The sequence below is a fragment of the Corythoichthys intestinalis genome, chromosome 2, assembly GCF_030265065.1.
Source record: "Corythoichthys intestinalis isolate RoL2023-P3 chromosome 2, ASM3026506v1, whole genome shotgun sequence".
Taxonomy (NCBI): Eukaryota; Metazoa; Chordata; class Actinopteri; order Syngnathiformes; family Syngnathidae; genus Corythoichthys; species Corythoichthys intestinalis.
The window spans coordinates 66,366,758-66,392,460 of NC_080396.1; the positions used below are offsets into that span (position 1 = coordinate 66,366,758).

Genomic DNA, 25,703 nt, shown 5'->3' on the forward strand with positions numbered 1-25,703 from the left:
CTCTGGCTGGAAGGAGAATGAGCCTAGCCGAATAACACTTAGCCAAAGCGGGCTGAAAAGACTTCATTTTTTTCATTTCATAAAAAAAAAAAAACAAATTTACCGACATGTTGAAAATCATGTCGGTCTTCGTGAACCATCTAGGTCACAGTTGTCAAACCGATTACAGAAAGTGCCAAGTGGGTGCAGGTTTGCTTTCCAACCAATGAACAGGACATCTTTTCACCATTTAGATCTTTTACATGTGTAATCAGTTAAACGTTTTCAAGTGCTGCTTGTTTCAGCAGGAAGTTCATTGGTTAAACTCTGCGCATTATCGGTTGGAACAAAATCCAGCACCCACTTGGCCCTTTCTGGAATCTGTTTGATACCTGTGATCTAGGTAATGATACATTTTTGGTAAACCGCCCGGTTCTATAATATAGTTTAGTTAACGTGTGAACAATTTTCCGTATATCAGTTGAAATCTGTTAGCCATTTTTGTGGTCTGTAATGTGAACACGTGAATAATTGACACTTCTCCTGAAAGGGGTTTGTAGTTGATTGTTGATGCCACAGGATCTGCGCAATATAGTTTATCTTTGCTGCTAAATGACAATTACAGCCTAATAGATATCTGTCTCCCCTTTTAGAGTCCTTTGGGTCGTGCCCTAGCGACAAATAACAAAGGCAACAAATACTTTGAGGCGGGCAAGTACGAGAACGCCATCCAGTGTTTCACAGAGGCCATTGCACTCTGCCCCACTGAACAGAAGAGCGACCTGTCGACGTTCTATCAGAACCGAGCAGCAGCGTATGAGCAGCAGGTTGGCACTTACTCTACTACATTAGCAAAGAGCGCTTTAATGTGTGTCTGCTGCATATGGGAGACTTTTCTGTTACCAACGGTTGGCTTTCACCATAGATGAAATGGACTAAGGTGGTGCAAGACTGCTCACAGGCAGTAACGCTCAACCCACCTTACATGGAAGCTCTCTTCAGGAGGGCCAAAGCTCATGAGCAACTGGGCAATAAGAAAGAATGCCTGGAAGGTGAGTAAAACTAGTCAAATATTGATCGGGCCTGACATTAATGGTTGTTGCGTTACTTCTGTCAGATGTCACAGCTGTGTTGATCCTGGAGGAGACACAGAACATCCAGAACCAGCAGACCATGTTGGTTTTGAACAACGTATCCGACCAGCTGGGATTCGAGAAGGCCAAAGACAAATACAAGGTAAGTACTTTTGCTATTAACGCCCAAGTTGTTCTCAAAAAAAAAAAAAAAAAAGTAAAATCTTCTTTGGGATCCAGAACCGAGAGCCGATGATGCCTTCTTCTCAGTTCATCAAATCCTACTTTGGTTCTTTCACCGATGACATCATCTCGCAGCCGCTGCAGAAGGGCGAGAAAAAAGATGAAGACAAGGACAACGAGGGCGAGGCCTACGAGGTCATAGCTCGGTACGAGAGAACATTTTGCCACTATGGTTAATGGAGGGGGGAATCTTGGGTCACCTAACAATTCGATTATGATTCAGAGGCTACAATCCGATTATAAATCAATTATTGATGCAACTCTTAGCTGCTTTTAATTTGATGTACATTAGTTCCAAAATTGTACAAAAATCCTTTCAGGCTTTAATAAACTACTACTTAAGAATGAAGTTAACAGTTCAAAACAGTATATAAAATACTGAAATCCCCATTCTGTATCAGTAGCTTTAAAATATTAAATCTTGTGAATCAACTGTTAAAGTTGTTGAAACGGCTCCCATTATTCCATAATTTCCCTTTTATCTACTTTCGACATGTGAAAGTTTTAAAACGGTTTCATTATTTAAAGATAGATTCAAGTAAAGATTTTGTTGATTTAGGTGTATTTTAGATAAAAAGTTAATTAGGTTTGCGACATCAGAACCTTCCAGAGAAGTCTACTGCTTTAAGATGGCAGCTGTTTACTAACGGCTGGATGTGATTGGGCGAGCTCGGGTGGGGGGTCCCGGTCCTGGGATTGGCGGTGGTGCGGCGTAGGGTCGGTTGCCAACGGGCTTGCACTCACAAGGGATTCACACTATTACGGGGTTCTAGATCACAGAGCTGATTTGTGTACACTCTACCCCTCCCAATCACTTAGTTTATAGACTTCCCCACCCCCCTCCTCTTCTTTCCCTGGTCAACAGGCCCCCCACATGGTGTCAACCGGAAGTACATCTAGCTGACGATAGCACCAACATACTAATATCTAGTGCAGGCGTTCACTGTATTTTTTGTTGTTGTTTGTGTTTCTTTTCAATTCTATTCAATTTTATTTGTGTTTCATTTCTTCTGTTCCCCCATAACTCCTTCCTGTTCGCTATTTTGTCGTAATAAATGAGGTATGTTGAATGATCACAATGGGAGTATGCCATACTCTCAATGAGAAACATTAAAACTGTTCAGACCAACTGTGGCCTATACTACGAACGGAGTTCAACCTCCCCAGAAGTAATCCTGTTTACCAGCGGGTAACCGGAGTTGACATAATCTCGTTATCTACTTTGTGGTCAATTGGTGCTACGACGCTGATTATGAGGTTGATTAGTCAAACCTGTGTCAACCCAGTCAGAGTTACTGCGCGTTCACATAAAAGGGGGCGGAGACCAGAGTCAAACACTACTTGTGACGATGGCACGGGCACCTTACTTCACGGAGGAGGAATGCGCGATAATCATGCGGAGTTATGAGGAATTAAAATCCACCCTCACCGCGAAATCCAACACCGCTTTGGCGAGTACAGCGCGACTGGTCTGTTGGCAGCGAATTTACAGATCGTGTGATTTGTGAATGCGTCAATATGCCAGTTTACTTATGTCCATTAAAAGAAATGAAGCCTGCTGTCGGCAATAAAATAAGATTTAGTTTGTTAACTGTAAGAAATAATTTATCGTGCATTACCACATGAAGTAGGATGATTGTAAGTTTAGTCCCATTGACTGTATGAATACGTATGTCCTTTTTTTTTTTTTTTTTAAGATTGGGCCTAAAAAAAATCTAGGCCGACCCGGCCCGATCAATTAACTTGATTTGCAGGCCCGAGCCCGAAATTTTATGTTATATTTGTGAGGACTCAGGAGAGTCCATGCGTGGTTGCGTAAATTAAAGCCCGTCTTTTGTATTCTCACAGTTAAACAAGACTGTAAGATGCGTATTCAATAAACATTTAAATCTTTTATATTTGTGTGTCTGTCCTATCAGTGGATTTGAGATTTTAATCTCTTCGAGTACGCAGAAAAAAATGTAAATTTTCTTAATGTATAAATAGTCTACATATTTTTATTAATATTATAAATCGTTTACATTCAGCGATTTCAACAATCAATTTGAAGCGTTTCCATAAACTCCGAATCGCAAGGCATACAGTGTTCCTACTCAGATATTCAGCATCACCGATGGAATGCATATATTGTCGCTGGCGAAAGAGCGCAAGGACAGGCACACAATCTACGCGGTTGTGAGGGCCTGACTTCGGCGGGTTACATTAGTGACGTCCGCCTCGATCAGCTGGCACAGGTAACGAATTCCCTCAACTGAAAATCTATATCTTTCATGGAGAACATCTTCCGGGTACGCCAGCGGATTCCGGCGGTCTCCAAAAACCCGTGCCCTCCGAAGAGAGCCCCTCACAATTCGCTCGCCAATGGCGTACAGTTCGTTCAGGTACGCTTTCATTGTCAAGAGGACACATCCGCGGAGGAGTGCTGTTTGAATAGAGCATGGTTAATCGGAATCCTGGTGTTAAGAAAGATCTAACTCTGAGACCAGATTTGGCGTGTGGCGTATGTTGCCGTGGCATCACTTCTCGGTTCCAACATATCCACCTTTCGTAGTCTCGCTTAGCTGCGAACTTAGGCCGCACGTGATGAAGTTACTCTCTAAGTTACCCTGCTAAGCCAGAAAACCGGCTTCGTAGTACAGACCCTACTCACCAACGTCACGGAATGACGTGTCGCTGTATCCGGCCGCCATATTGTCCGTCTTTGTTTATCCGTATTCTCAATGGTTTCAATTTGTCATTATGACCTTCTAGTGCAATTCATGGAAGCCCCGGTGCTTTCAGACGCTGTAAACTCATTGGATGCGTTGCATAAAAGGCTTTATGTGGAAAAGCTTCAGTCTGTCCATTCACCAGATCCATATTTGATGCCTAAATCGATATTTTTCGACCCGCTGTCTTCGCCCTCTCTGCCCGACATCTGCTACCCTGATATTTACAACTATCTTGTCCACAGAAACTCAGCGTATTCTCACAAAAGTTTGAAAAACTTTAAGAGCAGCACTGTAAGCAACATTACCCCGTGTGACCCTTTACTTCCAATTTTCTAAAATGGCGACAATCAATAAAAAAAAAAAAGTTGACTGCGATGGCCGACGCTTCAAGGATAGGTGGATATTGGACTATTTCTTCAATAAAATACGCAACAACTGTGTCTGCCTCATTTGCAAAGACACAGTCGATGTGACGCGATGAAATTACCCAACAAGGCGCGCTGACATGTACGACAACATTACAGGGAAGATACGCAGCGAGAAATTATAGCAACTTGAAGCTAGTTTAATTTCACAGCAGCAGTATTTCGCAAGAGCCCGAGTGTAGAAAGAGAACGCCACAAAGACGAGACTGTTGAAATTATGAATTAAAAAAAATAATAAAGCAAATGTGACACACAGAAGGGCTTCCTAAAATGTGTTTAAATATATTGTTCTATGTAAATCAGCCAAGGTAGCCCCCCGCATTTTTACCACACCAAATCTGGCCCTTTGCAAAAGGTTTGGACACACCTGTTTAACTGATGATCCGTAGACGAGGCCAGCTTTTCACTTGGTACCAGCTAAATATTATTCAAAATGTAATGATGGTGGATGAAATAAGCATCTTGAATTTGAAACTGTATGTTGTCGGCGATTAGCCTCGCAATGATCTTAATTGTGGTCAGCCCAAAAACCTCTAAATATATATTAAATGCATCTTACCAGATATAAAATGACTACTACATAATCCGTGGTAATCGTTTGGAGCCCAGTTTTCTCGTCGAATTGCAGCAGTCCATCTCGCTCTCCTCTCCAGGTCTCTCGGAATACAGTAAAACTTCAAGTCTCTCCGTCGATCTTCTCTGTTATTGCAACCAACCGCCACACACGCCTTCACCATTTTGATTATTAATGTTAACGAGCAGAAAAACACGCCATAATTGGAGGAATTTACGTAGCGGTAATGCGTCAACACAACGAGTAGACGGACAATATGGCGCGGAGGCGTGGTTGTGACGTCATGTGAGTAGGGTCTATAGGCCACAGGACACTTAGACTTCGATTCTCTGTGTCAAACAGTTAAACAGGACAGGTTTAAAATAGATAAATAATGCTGTGAAACAACCGTTAAAGTTGTTAAAATTGCTCCCGTTGTTCCACGATTTCCCTTTTGTCTACTTTCGACATTTAAATGTTTTAAAACTGTTTCATCATTTAAAGATAGAGTCAAGTCAAGATTTTGCCGATTTAGGTGTATTTTAGATAAAAAGTTAATTAGGTTCGCTACATCAGAGCCTTCCAGAATAGTCTACTGCTTTAAGATGGCGGCTGTTTACTAATGCCGGCAAGTCTGTCATTTCGCATCCAGATCTATATACATGTGATATCTACCGTAGCATTATGTGGCCATAGTTTGTAACAACTGGCCGTTGTTTGTAGCGGCTGTCGGCCGCAGTCAGGTATTATTGTTTTTTTATCTAGCGCACTGAGTTGAACGTAATTTCTACTCTCGATCCGTTCCCTATTGCTTCCCAAAGACTTTTAGTTCTGCTTTACCTAGCATAAATAAATAATCAGAATTTGGATGTTTGTGAATCGTTCTCGAATCTTCCACGGCCGAATCACAAATAATCTAAGAATCGGAGATTTTGCACACCTCTAATGGTTAATAACTAGTGATATCCAGATATGATACTCTGTATCTGTATTGGCGCCCAATATGACTATTTTTCGAGTATCGGACAGTATCGGAATTGGTTACAAGATCGAATCTGATCCAGTAGTCGCGTGTTTTCAGTAGCATTGGGCTTTTCGGCTGCTGTAAATCAAACCACTAGGCAAATATATAAGCTGAGTGAGACTACTGCTTTGAAAAAAATTTTTTTTAAAAACCTACCGTTAGTAACAGCGCATCGTGTAATATTCTTTGTTTCCAAGAGCTGTCGCCATACTCAAGTATGCACTGAAATGTCACTGTAGTTGCACTGGTAATGCTACAACATTGTCACATGCATCTCACCAAGCCATATGTTCTCAGGCATCTTTCTCAGTCTGAGTACTCCGTATGTAATATTTGCAGTTATAGCATTTTTGCAATGTTACATCAATATATATGCACAAACTGTAATTTTCACTATCATATCAGGTCAGCCATCTGCCTCCTTGTCTAAGTACAGTAAAATGTCACATGCGCACTGTTGCGCTCTGTTACATTACCACCACATCACCACTTGCTGCACTTATTCAATTTATTCCCAATCTGTGTACACTATAACCTGTGTTTTTATATAAGCCTTATTGAACTGCTTTTTGTATGTGATGCACATTATGGCGAAGCTTTAAATCTCATACTCTGTAGTACGACAATCAAGGCTTTTTATTCTATTCTATTCTATTCTATTCTATTCTATTCTATTCTATTCTATTCTATTCTATTCTATTCTATTCTATTCTATTCTATTCCATTCCATTCTATTCTATTCTATTCTATTCTATTCTATTCAAAAGGTAGCAGCAGAGCTCATTTTAATACAAAAAGTATGATTTTTTTTGGGGGGGCTTTAATTTTATTGGTCTAAAACAGTGGTCTCAAACCGGTCCTCAAAGGGCCGCAGGGGGTACTGGATTTCATTCCAACCAAACGAGACAAATACCTTTTCACCAATCTGGTTTCTTACAAGTGTAATCAGTTGATTGCAATCAGGTGCTGCTTATGTTAGTAGAAACCTCATTGGTTGAACTGTTTGTGCTGGATCTGTTGGAACAAAAACCAGGACCCACTGCGGCCCTTTGTGGAGTCGGTTTGAGACCGCTGGTCTAAAAATATAGGTATCTGATTGGCAAAACATATCTTGGAAAGAATCAGCCCGGATGTCAGAAAATGAGCATCAGGACAACCCTATTAATACTTGGTCTGTGTCACCGCCTCAGTTCGGGCTACCTGAAAGCCAAGCACTACATGGATGAGGAGGACTACGACAAAATCATCAGCGAATGCACTAAGGAGGTGGACTCTGAGGGTCGCTACATGGCTGAGGCGCTGCTCCTGCGTGCCACCTTTTACCTTTTGACCTGCAACAACACAGCCGCTCAGCCCGACTTGGACCGCGTCATCAATATGCAGGAAGTCAACGTCAAGGTAGATGTGCTAATAGCACCAGATCCCATGGATGGATGAATGGTTGTAATATCAGGAAACGTAAAGATAGTAACATGTACAGGGTTGGGAGTGAGCTGGGCTGCGATCAGCTTTCACTATCGATGCCCTGATTACCATAAATTTACAGCTCGTTCCCCTGCTACTACAGATAGGAGAGCTCGCCGGGGAAGCAGCTGGACAATGACCGCCGAACAAACCGGCCGACGTCATAGGAGCGTGTAGCTGCCAAATGGTCAACACGATTATGGCAAAAATAATGCTTTAATACACGGCGAAGACGTAAACAGCGAGAGTCATACGAGAGCGGCTGCAGTTGTTGTGCAGCTAACATGTGCAGCTAATGTGTATGAGGAGAGCTTTTTACATGCCCATCCATGATCAAACGCAAGCCACCTACATTTTGAAATGATCCCAGTATTTGACATATTGACAAAACACAATGTTTACTGACTTCCTTGCAAGTCGCATGGTCCCACAGTAGTAGGGCTTGTTTTGGCCAATATCCACCGGTGAATGGGAACCTTTTGAAACCCCCAAAAGGCGCACACGCCTCTCCCTAGTACAGTAAGATTTTTCTGCAGCCGTTTGGCTGGCGTGATGCGAAAAATAAACGTATTAATCCGCAAAATCAGCTGAATCCTTAGTCCTTCTCATACAACAGTACGGCTGTATAGTGAAGAGGACTCCTCCCTCCGTAAACGTCACAGCGTCCTCTTCCTCAATGCAAGACCGAAGCCGGAAGTATGTCATTTTCGAAGCACAGGATTCAAAAAATGTTCACACATCCAAGTGGTCCATTTCATTTAGGAGCATAAAATACCGCGTGTATTATGAAATAAACATGCTTTTTTCTGTCACAGGCACTTTAACTTGTTCTTCTCTCGTGGTAGAATTCATTAGAGTCCTCTTTAGCAATTAAATACCTATAGTGCCTCATGAACACAGCAAGCGGCTCGCTAGAATAGCAACTTCGTCGAAGCAAAATGTGACTATTTATTGACGTATAACAAAGAAATGGTTAGCCTTAAATTCTTCATCTGTATTATCATTAAACATCTTCCTCTTGTCAGCCTTTACTGGTGATTCGCTCGCCTTCTCACAAACGATTCCTTGGGAATGCTAGCACTATGAGGGTGCCTTTGACAGTCAACGATAAACACGCACTGCTACACTTGATAACTCAAGAGTGTTGTTGAATAATGGCACACTTCTGCTAGTAGGCAGAGACACTAAATCTACCCAAAGCCTCAAGATCTAAGCATTGTGGCATTCCAGGCTTATAAAGCGCTGGGTCAAATCCTATTTAAAATGCTTCCTCATACACCTGCTCATTCATTTTCTTGTCCATTGTTGTTTGCAGCTGCGAGCCAATGCCCTCATTAAGCGTGGGAGCATGTACATGGAGCAGATGCAACCGTTGCTTGCCACACAGGACTTCAACATGGCAGCAGAGATCGACACACGCAATCCCGATGTGTACCATCACAGGGGGCTGGTAGGAGCAAGCAGCTTTTCATTCCGCTGGAAATCTCTCCGAAAGGTGATGTACTGCGGTTCTATTTACTCTCAGCTTGACCTCAAGTTGGGCAATATAGATGAATCTGTAGAAGACTTTGATAAATGCATCCTGCTAAGATGGGACTTTGCTCTCGACCATGCGCTCAGGTGCTTCGCTCTGGTGAGTTTTAATGATCATCCATCACGTTTGTTGATTATTTTGGGTTAAAAGCGACAACTGTGTTCTCCAGTACACACAAGCATTGAACAACAACCCATCACAACAGATAGTCTTGGATGGATTCGAGGACATTATCAGAAGGTTTCCCAAGTGTGCCGAGGGCTACACACTATATGCTTGGGTAGGAATGTGTATTCATTCTTACTGTGACATCTAAACTTTAACATTCTCGGTTGTCTTTCCCAGGTTTTAACCGTTGAGCAACAGTACGGAAAGGCAGACGAGATGTACGACAAGTGTATTGAACTGGAACCAGACAACGCCACCAAATATGTCTACAAAGGGTAAGGGTGACACTCTTAAAGGGATCCCCGACAAGTAATTCTTAAAAGATAAATGTTAGTATGAGTGAAAATATTTTGATATTAAAACACCTCTTAATGTTTTCGTTTTAATAAAATTTGTAAAATTATTTTAAGTGATAGGTCGCCATTCTTGTTGACGTCACAGTGCGGTGATGTCACTGGGCCCGCTGCCGAACTTCCAGCGTGTCACTCGTTAGCTACCCCAACATGTTGTCGGTTCTGCCCTTCCAATTTGAACCGGAGCGGAAAAGTGAAAAGCAGGACCGCACTGTCGGTCGTTCATAAGACGAGCAGCAAAGGTAAAATGCAGACCAGGAAATACCTGATAAGACAACAGTTGGGCAAAACTGTTGATGTACTCGCGGCAAGTGCGTCTCAATGACAACGGAGCGAGCGAGTATGCTGTTGAGAACTCAGTTTTTTGTTAGCAGATTATCAAGGTGAGCTATTGCGTGATCAAACTTATTCCAATATAATTATGTCGATTGTTAGCACCCAGAGCTTTCGTGTGCTTTACATACTGGCCAAAAGTTTGAACACACCTCGTCATTCGTGCCTTTTTATTTTCATGACTATTGACATTATAAACTCTCACTGAAGGTAATAATACTATGAATGCACATGTGTGATAGTCAAGATCGGAGTCGTGTCGTGGCTGACTGTCTTCATTAAATTCGCCATCTGGATCGAGTGTCCTCCATGTCTTGTACATCCAACTCACGTTTAGCTACGTAAGGGTGGTCCATATTAAGTGCTCGGCGAGCATTAGCTGTATCGCTGCATCAGACGTGCCTCGATCAGTTTGAGTGGCAACATCACTCACATTAGGTGAATACTGAACAGACACACTTACTGCCTGATTAACTGAAAGTAGAGGTGAATTATTATTTGTGACTAGCGGTACGCTGTGGCGACAGGAGCGGCTCGCCTGCTTAACAGAGAGGCCAGCAGGTTGTCTTTGTCGCTTTATTGCGCACATTTCACTTGCTATCCGAGCGTGTTGAGGCTTGTTGTGAGGGAAAATCGAACAGCATTTGATTTTAGTCTCCTTTTATATCCAGGCACTCCGGTGAGCTCTTTCATAAGTTGTCGTCGACTAAAAGCTTCGAATGCGGTAGGAGAAAAATGGCGAGAACAAACCCTTGGGTCTTTTGGAAGTTTTGTCAGTCTACAGATATTTTCCCAAACCATTCTCCTCTTCTTGTCAATAGGAAAACTGTGGAGACTCACATCTCTCCCCCTGTTACTATTTGACTGGAAATTGCATCCAAAAGCAGCACATCGTGGCATTTTGCCTACAGAGTTTAGGCAGCAATACACAATTGAAAACGTCCCAATTACGTCATCACATCAAGCCCGCAAAACATGGCGCCAACTATCGGTCAAAATATGCACTAAATATTAAAAAATATTGCCATTGATGTTAATATTTTATGTGTTTCAAACAACATATTTCAGTACAAGAGAAAAATTGTGGTTTATTAGAGCCTACATGTCTTTAAGATCGAGGATCCCTTTAAGCAGTTGCAAAGGCTTGGATTAAGTACCACACATGCACATATCGAGACCTTATAATGTCAAGCAATAACCAATATGAGGATTTTTGCCTTTCACATTGTAACTTGAATGTGGAAAGTGTCAGCTGAAAAGATGTTATGGTACTTTTAAAAGGATGTTAAACGTATGCGCTAGTTCTTGGTCCCCGTTTTGTTGCAGATTATTACAGCTCCAGTGGAAACGAAGCCTGTCTGATTTGGGCCTGGACCTCATCAACAAAGCCATTGAAATTGACAACAAATGTGACTTTGCATACGAAGCAATAGGAACAATCGAATTTCTTAGGTAAGGACACAACTGTCTGGATGGATTTTTACCTCCAACCGTTGGTGAAACCAACAGAAAGGGGTTATTTATTCGGTTCTGTGTGCATGTTTGTTTGTATGTTTGTGTTCAAGATAACTGAAGGAAAAATAAAGATAAACTTGCAGGATATGTTGGTAATAAGAAACAAAAAAGGTGATCACATTTTGGAGTAATGAGGTCAAGGGTCACAAAGGTTAGAAAAAGAATTTTGCGATAACCTAGAATGAAAAAAGGAATGATCAAACTTGATCAAGCTTATGTTTGTAACATGAAACTGAAGCGGCTATTACATCTTGGGGTAGTGAGAATTTGTCTGCTTAGGTCGGGGGTCGCAGCTCTAGGGGCGCGTGCAGCTCTTTTGCACTGCCCAAGTGGCTCTCTGTATCTTTTTAAAAAATTCTTGAAAATGGAGAATGATGGGAGAGGGAAATGTATTTTTTTTGTTTTACTAGGAAGAGTAGTAGGTTTTTGTAGGAGGACCAAAATGACAAAAACATTTTTTTCCAATTCATTAATGTCATATGGAAGTTAAACATTAAAGGGCAGCTTAAGAGCTTTTCCGATTTTGGTGTAATTTTACGAAAATAAACTATGGAAGAGTTCGTCAAAAAAACCAAGTCATGATTAACGCGACACTCAGACGATAATTTGTGTTGTTTTTTTATTTATTTTTTTTCCCCAATTTTTTTTGCACTCCGATCAGTGTCCCTTACCAACATGGCCGTATTACGGACTGGGCCAGTGGGGCCGGCGCCCAGGGGCCCAAGGATCCAGGGGGCCGGGGGGGGGAAATGACAGTGTGTGAACACCATGGTAAATTTGGATTTATAGTCCACGTTCTCAAACGTTTACATAGCAGTCAGACTATTTTTGAACCCTGCCAATAACAAACTGTGAAGGGGAACGGTCATTCTCCAGACTGACTCGAATTAAAAATGAGCTCAGGATGAAAATGTGCCAAAATCGGTTGAATTCACTCTCCCTTCTTGCAATAGAATCAGAGTTTGTTCGACAGCTCAACTTTGATGAGTTAGTGGACGACTTTGCGAGAAGGACGAGCAGAAAGAAACTTTTGTAGGATCCGTAGGTACGGTAGGTTGGCGGGGGGGGGCTTGCAAACTTCTGGCCCTGGGGCCATGACCCCCATAATCCGGCCCTGCTTACCAAACCCGGAAGTGTGACGTAAACCCGGAAGTGTGACGTAAGCAACAGAAGGCTATCCACAGCGAGCGTAGCAGCAGCAGCAGCAACAATATCAGTGATATTTCCACTGAAAGTATTCATTCAGGATCGCTCTTTCGAACTATGGCAAAGGCTTCCAGGAAAGATGATGTACAGTTAATGCCTACATGTTTGAACCTGAGGCGTCATATGACGACGATTTACTTGACACAGCAGACGTTGTGATGATGCTGATTGATAGCTCAACACTTCACCAACGGGAGAGTTGTAAGCCTATATCCAGCCGCATGATTTTTCTTTAAGCCTTTCTTTCACTAGTCATTCTGTGATATACCGTATTGGCCCGAATATAAGACGACCCCCTCTTTTTCAAGACTCAAGTTTGAAAAAAGACTTTTTGAACACTAAATTAATTTTTTATACAGAAAAAAATTACAGCATATCTGAAACATGATTAGAACAATATATTTGAGAGAAAAAGCATGTTATTTTGCCTGATTCAAATCTTAATATCTGAACATTTAAAAATGTAAACTACAGTGCAATCACATTCGTAAATGAATGGCTTCTGATTTTTGAAATGTAAATAAACTAGGGCTGTCAAAATTATCGCGTTAACGGGCGGTAATTTTGTTAATTAATTACGTTAAAATATTGGACGCAATTAACACACATGCCCCGCTCAGATTAAAATGACAGCAGAGTAATGTCTGTTTGTTACTTGTTTTTTGTGGTTTGGCGCCCTCTGCTGGCGCTTGGGTCCAAATGATTTTATGGGTTTGGGGAGTTAGCATGGTGTAATGACATCAACAATGGCGAGCTACTAGTTTATTTTTTTTATTAAAAATTTTACAAATTTTAATGAAACGGAAACATTAAGAGAGGTTTTAATATGAAATTTCTCAAACTTGTACTAACATTTATCTTTTAAGAACTACAAGTTTTTCTATCTGTGGATCGCTTTAAGAGAATGTTAGTAATGTTAATGCCATCTTGTTGATTTTTATAATAAATACAGTACTTATGTACCATATTTTGAATGTGTATATCCGTCTTGTGTCTTATCTTTTCATTCCAACAATAATTTACAGAAAAATATGGCATAATTTATAGATGGTTTGAATTGCGATTAATTACGATTAAAAATTTAAATCGTTTGACAGCCCTAAAATAAACCAAAATTGCAAGTGAAGTAACTTATTCTATTGGTATGTAAAATATTGTAAATATATGACATTCTGAAACAATATTCAATAGGCTACAATAATAACAATGACAACAAATTTATGTTGAATCAGCATCAGCTTTCACTGTCAGATTGTGACACAAGATGGAAAGCTAAGCTATGCCAAGCAAACAACCGCAAACATCAAAGAACATAAATGTAGTAAGCAGCACAAAGTTAGGATAGCAAGGGACTAGTGCAACATTACCATACCATCATCTTCCGCTTGCTCTGAGGTCGGGTCGCGGGGGCAGCAGCTTTAGCAGGGAAGCCCAGACTTCCCTCTCCTCAGCCACTTCAACCAGCTCCTACGGCGGGATCCCAAGGCGTTCCCAGGCCCGCCGAGAGACATAGTCTCTCCAGTGTGTCCTGGGTCGTCCCCGGGGCCTCCCGCCGGTGGGACATACCCGAAACACCTTGCCGGAGAGGCGTCCAGGAGGCATCCGAACCAGTTGCTCAAACCATCTAAGCTGGTTCCTCTCAACGCGGAGGAGTAGCGGCTCAACGCCGAGTCCCTCCCGGATGACCGAGCTTCTCACCCTATCTCTAATGGAGAGCCCGGACACCCTGCTGAGAAAACTCATTTCGGCCGTTTGCATCCTGGATCTTCTTTCAGTCACGACCCACAGCTTGTGACCATAGGTGATGGTAGGAACGTAGATCGACTGGTAAATCGAGAGCTTCGCCTTTCGGCTCAGCTCTTTCTTCACTAGGGACCGGTGCAGAGTCCGCATTACTACAGACGCTGCACCGATCCACCTGTCGATCTCGCGCTCCCTCCCACCCTCACACGTGAACAAGACCCCAAGATACTTGAACTCCTCCACTTGAGGCGGGATCTCATCCCCGACCCGGAGAGCACAATCCACCCTTTTCCGACTGAGGACCATGGTCTCGGATTTGGAGGTGCTAATCTTCATCCCAACCGCTTCACACTCTGTGAGAGTTGGAGGTCATGGCCTGATGAAGCCAACAGCACCACATAAAGCAGAGATGCAACGCTATGGTCACCAAACCGGACCCCCGCAACGCTTCGGGTGCGCCTAGAAATTCTGTCCATAAAATTTATGAAGAGAATCGGTGACAAAAGGGCAGCCTTGACGGAGTCCAACCCTCACTGGAAATGAATTTGACTTACTGCCGGGAATGCGGACCAAACTGACACCGGTCGTACAGGAACAGAGCAGCCTTTAACAAGGGGCTCGGTACCCCGTACTCCCGGAGCACCCCCCACAGTACTCCCTGAGGCACACTGTCGACGGCCTTCTCCAGATCCACAAAACACATGTAGATTGATTGGGCGAACTCCCATGCACCCTCGAGGACCCTGCCGAGGGTGTAGAGCTGGTCCACTGTTCCACGGCCGGGACGAAAACCACACTGCTCCTCCTGAATCCAAGATTCGACTTCCCGACGGACCCTCCTCTCCAGCACCCCTGAATAGACTTAACCGGGGAGGCTGAGGAGTCCCTCTATAATTGGAACACACCCTCCGGTCACCCTTCTTAAAAAGGGGGACCACCACCCCGGTCTGCCAATCCAGAGGCATTGTGCCCGATGTCCACGCGATGTTGTAGAGGCGTGTCAGCCACAACAGCCCCACAACATTCAGAGCCTTAAGGAACTCCGGGCGGATCTCATCGACCCCAGGGGCCTTGCCACCGAAGAGTTTTCCAACCACCTCAGTGACTTCAACCCCAGAGATTGGAGAGCCCCCCTCGGAGTCCCCAGACTTTGGTCTCTCAAAGGAAGGCGTGTCGGTGGAATTGAGGAGGTCTTCGACGTATTCTCCCCACCGACTCATGACGTCCCGAGTCGAGGTCAGCAGTACCCCATCTTCACTATACACAGTGTTAATAGTGCACTGCTTTCCACTCCTCAGACGCCGGATGGTGGACCAGAATTTCTTCGAAGCCGTCCAGCAGTCGTTTTCCATGGCCTCGCCAAACACCTCCCATGTCGGAGTTTTTTGCCTCTGCGACTGGCGAAGCTGCAGTCCGTTTGGCCAGCCGATGCCTGTCAGCTGTCTCCGGTGTCCCACAGGCCAAAAAGGCTCAGTAGGCCTCCTCCTTCATCTTGACGGCATCAGTTACCTCTGGTGTCCACCAGCGGGTTTGGGGATTGCTGCTACGACAGACACCAACTACCTTACGGCCACAGCGCCGATCGGCCGCCTCAACAATGGAGGTGCTTGGACATGGCCCACTCGGACTCAATGTCCCCCACCTCCCCAGCGACAAGGGAGAAGTTCTGCCATAGGTAGGTGTTGAAGCTCTTTCTGACAGGGGATTCTGCCAGGCGTTCCCAGCATAACCTCACAATGCGTTTGGGCCTGCCAGGGCTGGCCAGCAACTTCCCCCGCCATCGGAGCCAACGCACCACAAGGTGGTGATCAGTTGACAGCTCCGCCCCTCTCTTCACCCGAGTGTCCAAAACAAGTCCAATGACACGATTACAAAGTCAATCATCAAACTGCGGCTTAGGGTGTCCTGGTGCCAAGTGCACATGTGGACACCCCTATGTTTGAACATGGTGTTCGCAATGGACAAACAGTGACGAGCTCAGAAGTCCAATAACAATACCACTCGGGTTTTGACTAGGGGGGGCCATTCCTAATCACGCCCCTTCAGGTCTCACTGTCATTGCCCACGTCAGCGTTGAAGTCCCCCAGAAGGACGAGGGAGTCCCCAGCGGGGTCACTCTCCAGTACACACTCCAAAGACTCCAAAAAGGGTTCTGTTCGGTGCATAGGCACAAACGGCAGTCAGAACCCGTCCCCCCACCCGAAGGCGGAGTGAGTCTACCCTCTCGCCAACAAGCTCCAAGCCGGGGTGCAATAAGTATGCCCACACCCGCTCGGCGCCTCTCTGTGTGGGCAACTCCAGAGTGGAAGAGTGTCTAACCCCTCTAGAGAGGATTGGTATAAGAACCCAAGCTGTGTGTGGAGGAGAGTCCGACTATATCTAGTCGGAACTTCTCTGCCTCACACACCAGCTCGGGCTCCTTCCCTGCTAGAGAGGTGACATTCAATGTCCTAAGAGTTAGCTTCTGCAGCTGGGGGTCGGACCGCCAAAGTCCCGCCTTTGGCTGCCGCCCAATTCCCTACGCACCCGACCCCTTTGGTCCATCCCACAGGTGGTGAGCCCATGGAAAGGGGAACCCACGCTGCCTTTTCGGGCTATGCCTGGCCGGGACCTATGGGGACAGGCCCGGCCACCAGACGCTTGCCTTCGAGCCCCACCTCCAGGTAGAGCAAGGCGGTAAACCGAAAATTTACCTTCACCGAAATTCTTCACGATGACTGACGTAGTTTTGACCATGTCGATAAATTCGGTAATTTAATAAAACAAGAAAATATAGTCTTTTCATCCCGCTTTGACTCTGTGTTGTTCGTCTTTATGTTCATTCCCCTTTAAGAAAGCAGAATGTGTGCTTACGTAGGGAGTCACGTGGTCATCAGGAAGCCAAACAAACAAGCCTGGTAGGCTAACACTACAAGCAAAACGTGATGGAGTGTGGCTTAAGGGAGGTTCGCCAAACTTTCACCTGACATTTAGTAGACTCTTGGTGGCATCCAGACGGGCTTTCACCCGCTGTCCTCCCTTGTTCTCACGATTTCCGGAGATGGTGCTTTCAGTGTTTTCTACTGGTAGCCAGGCCACAGGCTAGCGCTAGCGGCTAACACTAGTGGCTACAAATGAACACGATGGAGTCGGATAGCGGCTCTATCCATGTCAAAACGGCTGAACTTAATGAGTGGATTGGGCACGGACTGCATCTAGCAATTACTATGTCGCGTTATTTTGTATCTGTCTGTGATTTCTCTGATAGCTTTTGTGATGGTAAAGCATTTCGCATAAAGTACAATCCAAGGGTGAATTTTATAATTTGACCGATTAATGGCCCCAGCTATTTTTCTGTATGTGCTTGTTTTAGTCTGTGTCATTACAGCCATCATAAAATCTTTGTTTCAAATGTTTCATTTGCAGAAGATCAATATAGCTGTAATGTGTGTGTGTCTGTTTGGGGGTTCATGTGTGCGTGTTTGTATTAAAAAATGCACTGGGGGAAAAAACCTGAAACCATGAAGTAAACACTTGTGTTGAGTAATTATGTCACAGCAGCCATTAACATTAAGTTGTCTTTTTGAAGTGACCCTTCAAAAGTTCAAGCTGCATGTCATTTGTGTTACAATGACATGTTTGCACAGGCATATTGATTTTGACAATGTACATTGTCACAAGCCATACATTACGCTGTTATAAATGTTCATACTTCTTAATTCTTAGTTCATAATTTTTATTGTGTACAATACATTTTTATATACTTAATGTTTAGACTGCATGTACAATTGTTAAATAAATCAACGAGAAACGGTTAATCTGTTTTTCATGCATTGATTCAGATTTTCAAATTATATAACAGTCCGCTTGGGCAAATTTATCGTCATTTATCGTTATCGAGGTAAATCTGCTCAATTTACCGTGATACGTGCTTAAGGCCATATCGCCCACCCCTACCTCCAGGTAATGCAACAAAGTAAAAAATGATAATGGCAAAAGACTGAGAAGCAGTTTAGAGTGGAAAAAATGTATTTACACTTTTGTTCCGTAGCACTTAGTGTCTTCTCCAAAGATAAATTTATATAATTATTAAAGTATGAAGGTAACTAGATTTTTCTTTTAAAAAATGGGTGGAGCCTATCGATGGTTAATTTATGAGGCAGGCAGTAGGATTTCCCCTTGTTTATCAACAGAAGTGCATCAAATTTTAGAATTACAAAAAGCCAGTAAGGGTCTACTTACGTCTTTGCAAAATTAAGGTTGTATTGTTGTAGGTTTTCAAAGCTGTCGTCGTTGAAATGATGAAAACAAAGGGCCGATCGGGGAGCTGTTTGCATGATCACAAAAACGATCCAAATCTTTGCAGTAGACGTTTTTATGGGCCACTCCTAGAGTCTGGAACCTTCGTGTGAGCAATTTATCGCTACACATGGAGATGACATGACGAATCTCGCGAGTAAAACCTAGAAAATGTTTGCAATATATGGCGAGGATAGCGTGGTGCTATACTTTCGTGTTAAGAGCGCTAGCGCAGTCAAGGCCCCCTGGCAGTTTCGTCATCAGGTAGCGGTCGGCAGCGAGGCGCGTCCCTCGTCGCTAAGGTGTTGCTATGGCTGTAACTCAAAAACTACAGGGTAATTTGATTTTTTTTGTAATATGAGTTTTGAGACAGCGAATGATACATTTAATACAATTCAACTGAGTAAAACGCTCAAGAACGAAATCCCAAAAACTCTTCAGCTGCCTTTTAAGTGGCATCATACAACAGAGTACTTGTAGTCACGTGGTGCGTCATTCTGTATAGAATGCATTGCAGGGAAAATAAACGTTTAATCATGAATGCTCATGATGTATTTGTAGCCAACTTAGTCATTTTGATCGTAGGCTAGTATAGCTAATATAGATACATACGGTATGTGTTGCCTTAATTATCAGGCTTTTAATTTCTTGCGGCTTTAGACATACGTGTTTTTGCTCCAATATGGCTCTTACAACATTTTAGGTTGCCGACACCAATCTCTAAAGGAGGAAGCCTCTTTTGAAGACGGTACACAAGAAAGCCCGCAAACAGTTTGCTGAAGACATGTCAACAAATCACAGGGATTACTGGAACCATATCCTACGGTCTGATGAGACGGGCGGGCTTTCTTGTGTACCGTCTTCAGAAGAGGCTTCTTCCTGGGGTGATAGCCATTCACACCAATTTGATGTAGAGTGCGGCGTATGGTCTGAGCACTAACAGGGTGACCCCCCCCACCTCTTTAATCTCTGCAGCAATGCTGACAGCACCCCTGTAACGAGCAACATGACATTTTGGAGGGAAAATGACAAGCAGTACTCAATTTGGACATTCAGGGATGTATGTTTTTTCAGAGGGGTGTACTCTTGTTGCCAGGGTTTTGGATATTAATTAGTGATGCACGATAATGCATTTTTCAACCGAAACCGATAACCGATAATTTCCTCCTCATTCCAACCGATAACCGATAATGTCAAGCCGATAATTCTATTAAAATATTTATGTAAAATTTTAAAGTATACACAAAAGAAAATATTACTCTGCAAAAATATAATTTGTTGCTCTTTTTTTCAACATAAAGTATGAACAAGTCGTCAATTCAAACATCTAAATAATGACAGATTGTCTGACATTGTGTAATGGAAAACCTTTGGCAACAATTACTTACAGAGTAAATACCTAAGTTGCACAAAAATGCGTTTAAAAGTAAGCCATTCCTAACATATATAACATTAATCCGCTGCAAAACACACCTCCTTAAAACTAGTCAGTTTTAAGTGTAAATCTATTGGCAGTAAGTGAAATTATCTGCCATCGCTTCAAGTGTATTTCTCTCAGATTTCTTGAAAGAAAAATAGCTAGCTGAAAATAATCTTAACAGCCTTGTTTTAAGCAAAACATTATTATACTTAATCCTAAAAAAAAAAAAAAAAAAAACTCGAAGAAGGAAAGATTTTGAATAATATTTGTGGCTACAGAATATTGATTTAAGAAGTAGATTATCTACTGTGACTGTAATTGAGCAGAGAAATAAGTTAAATAATTTGAAAAGTGATTGCTAATGTTATATGCTTTGTTGCACACTGTGAAAATGATTACCTCAAAAGAGCGAGATGTCATTTACCCATTCTGCAGCGCTTTGTTTACATTTGCGGCTTTCACGACATTTGCGTTACAGCAGCTAAACTGCTACACGGCAGTACTATTTGGACGGAGTTGGAGCTCGCATCCGCGTGCGTGTTGTTTTGTGCCTGAGTTTTATTAAGCCGAAAATAAAGGCAGCGTTACAAAGTCATCTGACCGCTCGTCATTTCACATTCTGAATGCATTATTGACTGGCTGGCTTCGTTTTCTCCATGTTTAAATTATCTTATAACCACTGTGCCGTCATGATAAGCTTGCTTACCGGACATCACTTTTTCATGAAGAATGGTGGTCGTATAAACTGCATTATTTTGTTTTATCCAGGGCTGTGGTTCTCGGGTCATTAAGGTAAAAAAAAAAAAAACTGTGTCTCGCCTCGGCGGCGGCGGCGGCAGCTACGTTCGTACCGGATAATCCGCCCGTCCCGGCCGGTTTGCCGCGGCGTATTCTGGTCCTGGCTCTGCTCGCACGCCGTGGGGGAACGCTCGAGAAACCGGGGTGTTCGCCGGAGGTCCAGAGGTCGGGGAACCGTGCTCGGCCCGCCCCGCCTATGGCGAGGCGGCGGCGGCCTGCCGGACTGACCAGAGCGGCGGGCTCCGTCGGAAGACGGCTACTTGCCGACTATCGGTCTCAAGTAGTGCCGGTGTTTAGCCTGAGATGCGAATTTACCACCCGCCTTGGGCTGCATTCCCAAACAGCCCGACTCTGTATCGTCACAAGCCCTGTAGTGTTTACAATAGCTTTAGCATTCCTGCTAGCAGCAGCCTCGTATTTGTTCCAAAATTCTTTGTGATGCAGTTTTAAATGGCTGCTGGGTTAGTGGTTTTGAATGAGGACGCGTTCTTTCTGCCTCGTGGAACTTCTACGGTACATGTTTCGCAGATGGCGAGAGCGTCGTTTTTTTAGTAACAGCCGCCATAATATTCAACTACTGTACTTCTTGTCTTGTAACTCCGCTTCCTCAACCCCTCCTCCCTCAGGGACTTCAGAGAGGGGAGGGGTTGAGGAGGCGGCGTGCTGAATTCTTCGGTTGCGCACATTTGGAGGCAAAATCAAGTATATAATTATCGGATTGCATTATCGGTTGAATTTTTTTATTATCTGGATTATCTGTGTGACTTCATAATTGCCATTATCGGCCGATAATTATCGGTGACCGATATTATCGTGTATCTTTAATATTAATGGCTCGTATTTTGAGGGGAAAATAAATTCACTCTATTATATAAGCTGCACACAGACTACTTTTCATTGTGTCAAAGTGTCATTTTGTCAGTGTTGTCCCATGAAAAGGTACTTAAATATCTGCAGAAATGCGAGGGGTGTGCTCAGTTTTGTGATACACTGTATATGCTAGTCCGCATTTTAACACTTGCTGCTATTGACAGTCAATCAATTTGAACTCGGAGGATAGCAGTAAATAATCATGTTTCAGTGCCATTGAGTTGATGGACACTGAAGTATTATTTTTTAAATTAAAAAAAAAAAAAAGTTTTTGATTAAAAAAAAAAATCAAAATAATACAATCTTTTTAATGGAACTTTTTTTCCATTAGAAAAACATGATCATTCACATGCCTCCAAGTCCAAATGGATTCGATGTGTATTTATATATGAAATAACATTAAAGCAATTAGAACAGGAGAAAGGTTGGTGATCTGTTTCCTTTGAGTTTTGTAACTGGCAATATGTCAAAATTACAATGTGGTCAATGTAAAAAGTTCATTTTTAGAGCAGATCTATTGTTTGGGATAGACACATCCACCAGTGCACATTCATTTTCACAATGTTAACAGGATACCAGTATAACAGCCGTGTTCATCCATAAACTGCCAAAATGGGTTGACAGTCTGATCCTAGCACACATAAAATACAAATTGTCTTCTGACCCACTTTATGTTGACATGAAATAACTATGCATAACTTCCTTTTTAGTAAAAATCTGGACAAGGCAATCGAAATGTTCAACAAGGTTATCAACTTGACTAAAACGGAGATGGAGATGACCGACATCTACGCAAAGTGCGAAGAAGCGTACGCCCGGATTGAGGTAGCCAGGAAGTACGGCATCAAGTAACTCCTCCGCCAAATTGAGGGATGCTTGTTCTCCAATTGTCAATGTGTTAAGCTTTGCACCCATTTGTTCAAGCAAGGGGAAAAAAAAGATGTTATGATGTAAACAAAAAACAAAAAAAGAGCCCCTCTGAAAATATATGTAGCATCGTGTTTACGTTGTATTTGAAAAAGGGTTTGGAATGTTTTTTTTTTTTTCTTTCACAATGTGTCACATGCACAGGAATGACATTGTAAACTTGTACAAATGACAATTACTATGATGACAAGAGGACTTGTGGCTGTTTGTTGACGTTGACAGACAATACTGTGAGAGCAAGTTCATGCATCAAGTACGGTTTCAATATGTACCGATATCAGTTACAAATTGAAAATTAAAACCATGTAGCCAAATGTGTAGTGTCTGTGTTTGTAATAAGGGGGCTTGATTGATGGGTAATAGGCCTGTATGGGAGAGGCAGGGATTTTTTTTTTTTTTTTAATATTACATTGAATTACCCGTCTTTTCATTTTCAACATTTTGTGCAGCATGTACACTTTGTCATGTAAATGCAACGCCTGTGCGGTTTGAATAAGAGAAATACCTTTGCTATCTGGCTGACCCAAACGCCTCCTTTTTATAGCACACACATGAGTAAAATCTCTGGTACAGTTTTATTTTCGTTTTTTTGTAAAAGAAAACTGCTTTTAATTACTTTTCACCAGTGGGTGGTTTCTAATTTCAAAATCATTACCTGAGGCTATCTTTTTTCTCTCTCATTTGACAGACTGGCAAAAAACATTAAGAATGGCTTAAGTTTTAAGACAGCCACTTAGATTTTGACTGACAAATTCCTCTGACATTCTTCATCGATACATATGGTGACCAGGGGCGGACTGGGACTAAAAAGCTGCCCTGGACTTTGACTCGGCCCAGCCCCATAACCTTCTTTGGAAAGTATTAACCAGAAAACAAAACAAAATATACATGATTAAAAAATATATATCATATCAATTTAACTAAACTTTAAAGTAAAACCATTCATTTTATTAATATTTTGTTATATTTCTTCTGAATTAATATTGCTGCATACGTTGTTTTACAGCTAAAATATTTTTCCTTAGGAGAGAGATAGTAGGACTAGCATACTGTAACTTGACACAATTGCAAATGGACTAGCTGGCACTAACCCTTTAATTGTCATTTATTTCATTTAAAATGTAGTTACCTGGTGGATAACAATTGCCAGTATAGACCCTACCCACCGACGTCACAAAATCACGTGCTCACTGTATGGTTCCGCCCCCTTGTCCGTCATATTGTGTCTGTATTATCAATGGTCTCAATTGATCGAGCAATTTATAATGCATTTCATGGAAGACTCGGTGCTTTCGGATGCCGTAAACTCACTTGATGCGTTGCATAAAAGGCGTTATGTGGAAAAGCTTCAGTTTATCCATTCGCCAGATCCATATTTGATGCCTAAATCGATGTTTTTCGACCCGCTGTCTCCGCCGTATTTGCCTGACATCTGCTAGCTACCCTGATATGTACAACTATCTTGTCCACACAAAGTCAGCCTATTCTCACGAAAGTTTGAAAAACTTTAAGAGCTTGGAGGCTTATAAATACTTCGTTGCTGGTTGGGTGAAACAGGTCCTCGTCCACGAAAATTCGGCAGGAACCTATCTTGTGCTTGGAAAGGTGAGTTACGAAATTTTCAATTCAAAATCTTTTGTTATTGCTAACATCCACTGTTAAGTCTAATGTATTTCATGTCGTTTGTCAATGGAGCTAGGGCTTTTAATGTTTATATGGTTTAGCGATAGCACTCTCACTACATACATACGTGTATGTTGTCGGCGATTAGCCTAGCAATGATCTTAATTGTGGTTGTCAGCCCAAAACCCTCTAAATATATATTAAATGCATCTTACCAGATATAAAATGACTACTACATAATCTGTGGTAATCGTTTGGAGCCCAGTTTTCTCGTCGAATTGCAGCAGCCCATCTCGCTCTCTTCTCTCCGGGTCTCTCGGAATCCGGTAGAACTTCAAGTCTCTCCGTCTTCTCCGTCTTTCTTCTCTGTTATTGCAACCGACTGCCACACACGCCTTCACCATTTTGATTATTAATGTTAACGAGCAGAAAAACACGTCGTAAATAGGAGGAATGTACGTAGCCGTAACAGATAAACATGATGTGTTGACGGACAATTGGGCGGCACCAGTCAGGAGGAAGGAGTTGTGACGTCACGTGGGTAGGGTCTATACCGAGCAAGTGACCCTCTTCATCCCTTTTTACTTGCCCTGCGCTTGTCTGGGGAACTTCCACCAGCTTATCATTACACCCTCTTCTTTTCTCTCTCCCTGCACCGGCTGCACGTCAGAGCGGCTCCCGTTCCCCCTCTCACCATCGCCGGGGGCTGAGCTGCTGTTACCCGACGTGGCCGTTGTATGGACTGCTGCTTGCGAAAATATTTGTCAACTTGTGACATTTTAATGCTTCGCTCTCCAGTTTATTTTTTTTCTCCCTAACCTTCTCCGCGCCACCCTTCTCTTTTCTTTTTATGCCACCACCATGTGCATTGACGCTCGTCGCTAGTTTGCTTCCACAAAGAACCAATGAAGGCTACTTTGTGCTTTCTTCGTTCTTCTATCAGACTGGCGATGAACAGCATGCGAACTGATGCCACCTGTCGGATTGGATGCGAACTGTAGATAATCAGAGGCTAGGGGGGGATAAAAACAGTGATGTGTAATGAATGGCGCCCGCCGGCCTTCCAGGGCACCGGCCTTTCTGTGATCCTCCAGAACCCACAGATTACCAGTTCGCCCGTGATGGTGACCAAAGTGAAATAGAATTTAAATTTGAATAAAGTAATGATTCTTGGAAAGAGATGTGGTGCTTTCTTTTTTTTTTTAACTATCAGGTCGTTTTTCAGTGGGATGTACAGTGGGGCAAATACAGTGCCCTCCATAATTATTGGATTTATAATAATTATGTGTTTTTTAGCTTCTAATATTTTTTCTTCTTCTAAATAATATGGGACCTTAATGGAAAAAAAGAAATCAAACCTTCAATACATGTGCATTTATTCAGTGGGGAAAAATCTCACATAAAGAAATAATTATTTGACATCAAATAATGTGTGTCACAATTATTCGCACCCCTGGTGGTAA

The 25,703-nt window shown here is 42.7% G+C and overlaps 1 protein-coding gene across 1 annotated transcript in view; it reads left to right on the forward strand.

The window, feature by feature from the left end:
- Positions 1-23,181, forward strand: part of LOC130912141 (mitochondrial import receptor subunit TOM70-like) — a 38,293-nt gene extending 15,112 nt beyond the window's left edge. The window contains exons 2-12 of the mRNA XM_057830007.1: positions 633-806; positions 905-1,031; positions 1,097-1,215; positions 1,293-1,441; positions 7,199-7,406; positions 8,788-8,922; positions 8,998-9,105; positions 9,176-9,286; positions 9,352-9,449; positions 11,187-11,312; positions 22,401-23,181. Of these exons, the coding sequence (XP_057685990.1) occupies positions 633-806; positions 905-1,031; positions 1,097-1,215; positions 1,293-1,441; positions 7,199-7,406; positions 8,788-8,922; positions 8,998-9,105; positions 9,176-9,286; positions 9,352-9,449; positions 11,187-11,312; positions 22,401-22,542 (1,497 nt within the window). The 3' untranslated portion in view covers positions 22,543-23,181. The remainder of the gene's footprint in view (positions 1-632; positions 807-904; positions 1,032-1,096; positions 1,216-1,292; positions 1,442-7,198; positions 7,407-8,787; positions 8,923-8,997; positions 9,106-9,175; positions 9,287-9,351; positions 9,450-11,186; positions 11,313-22,400) is intronic.
- Positions 23,182-25,703: the final 2,522 nt, after the last annotated feature.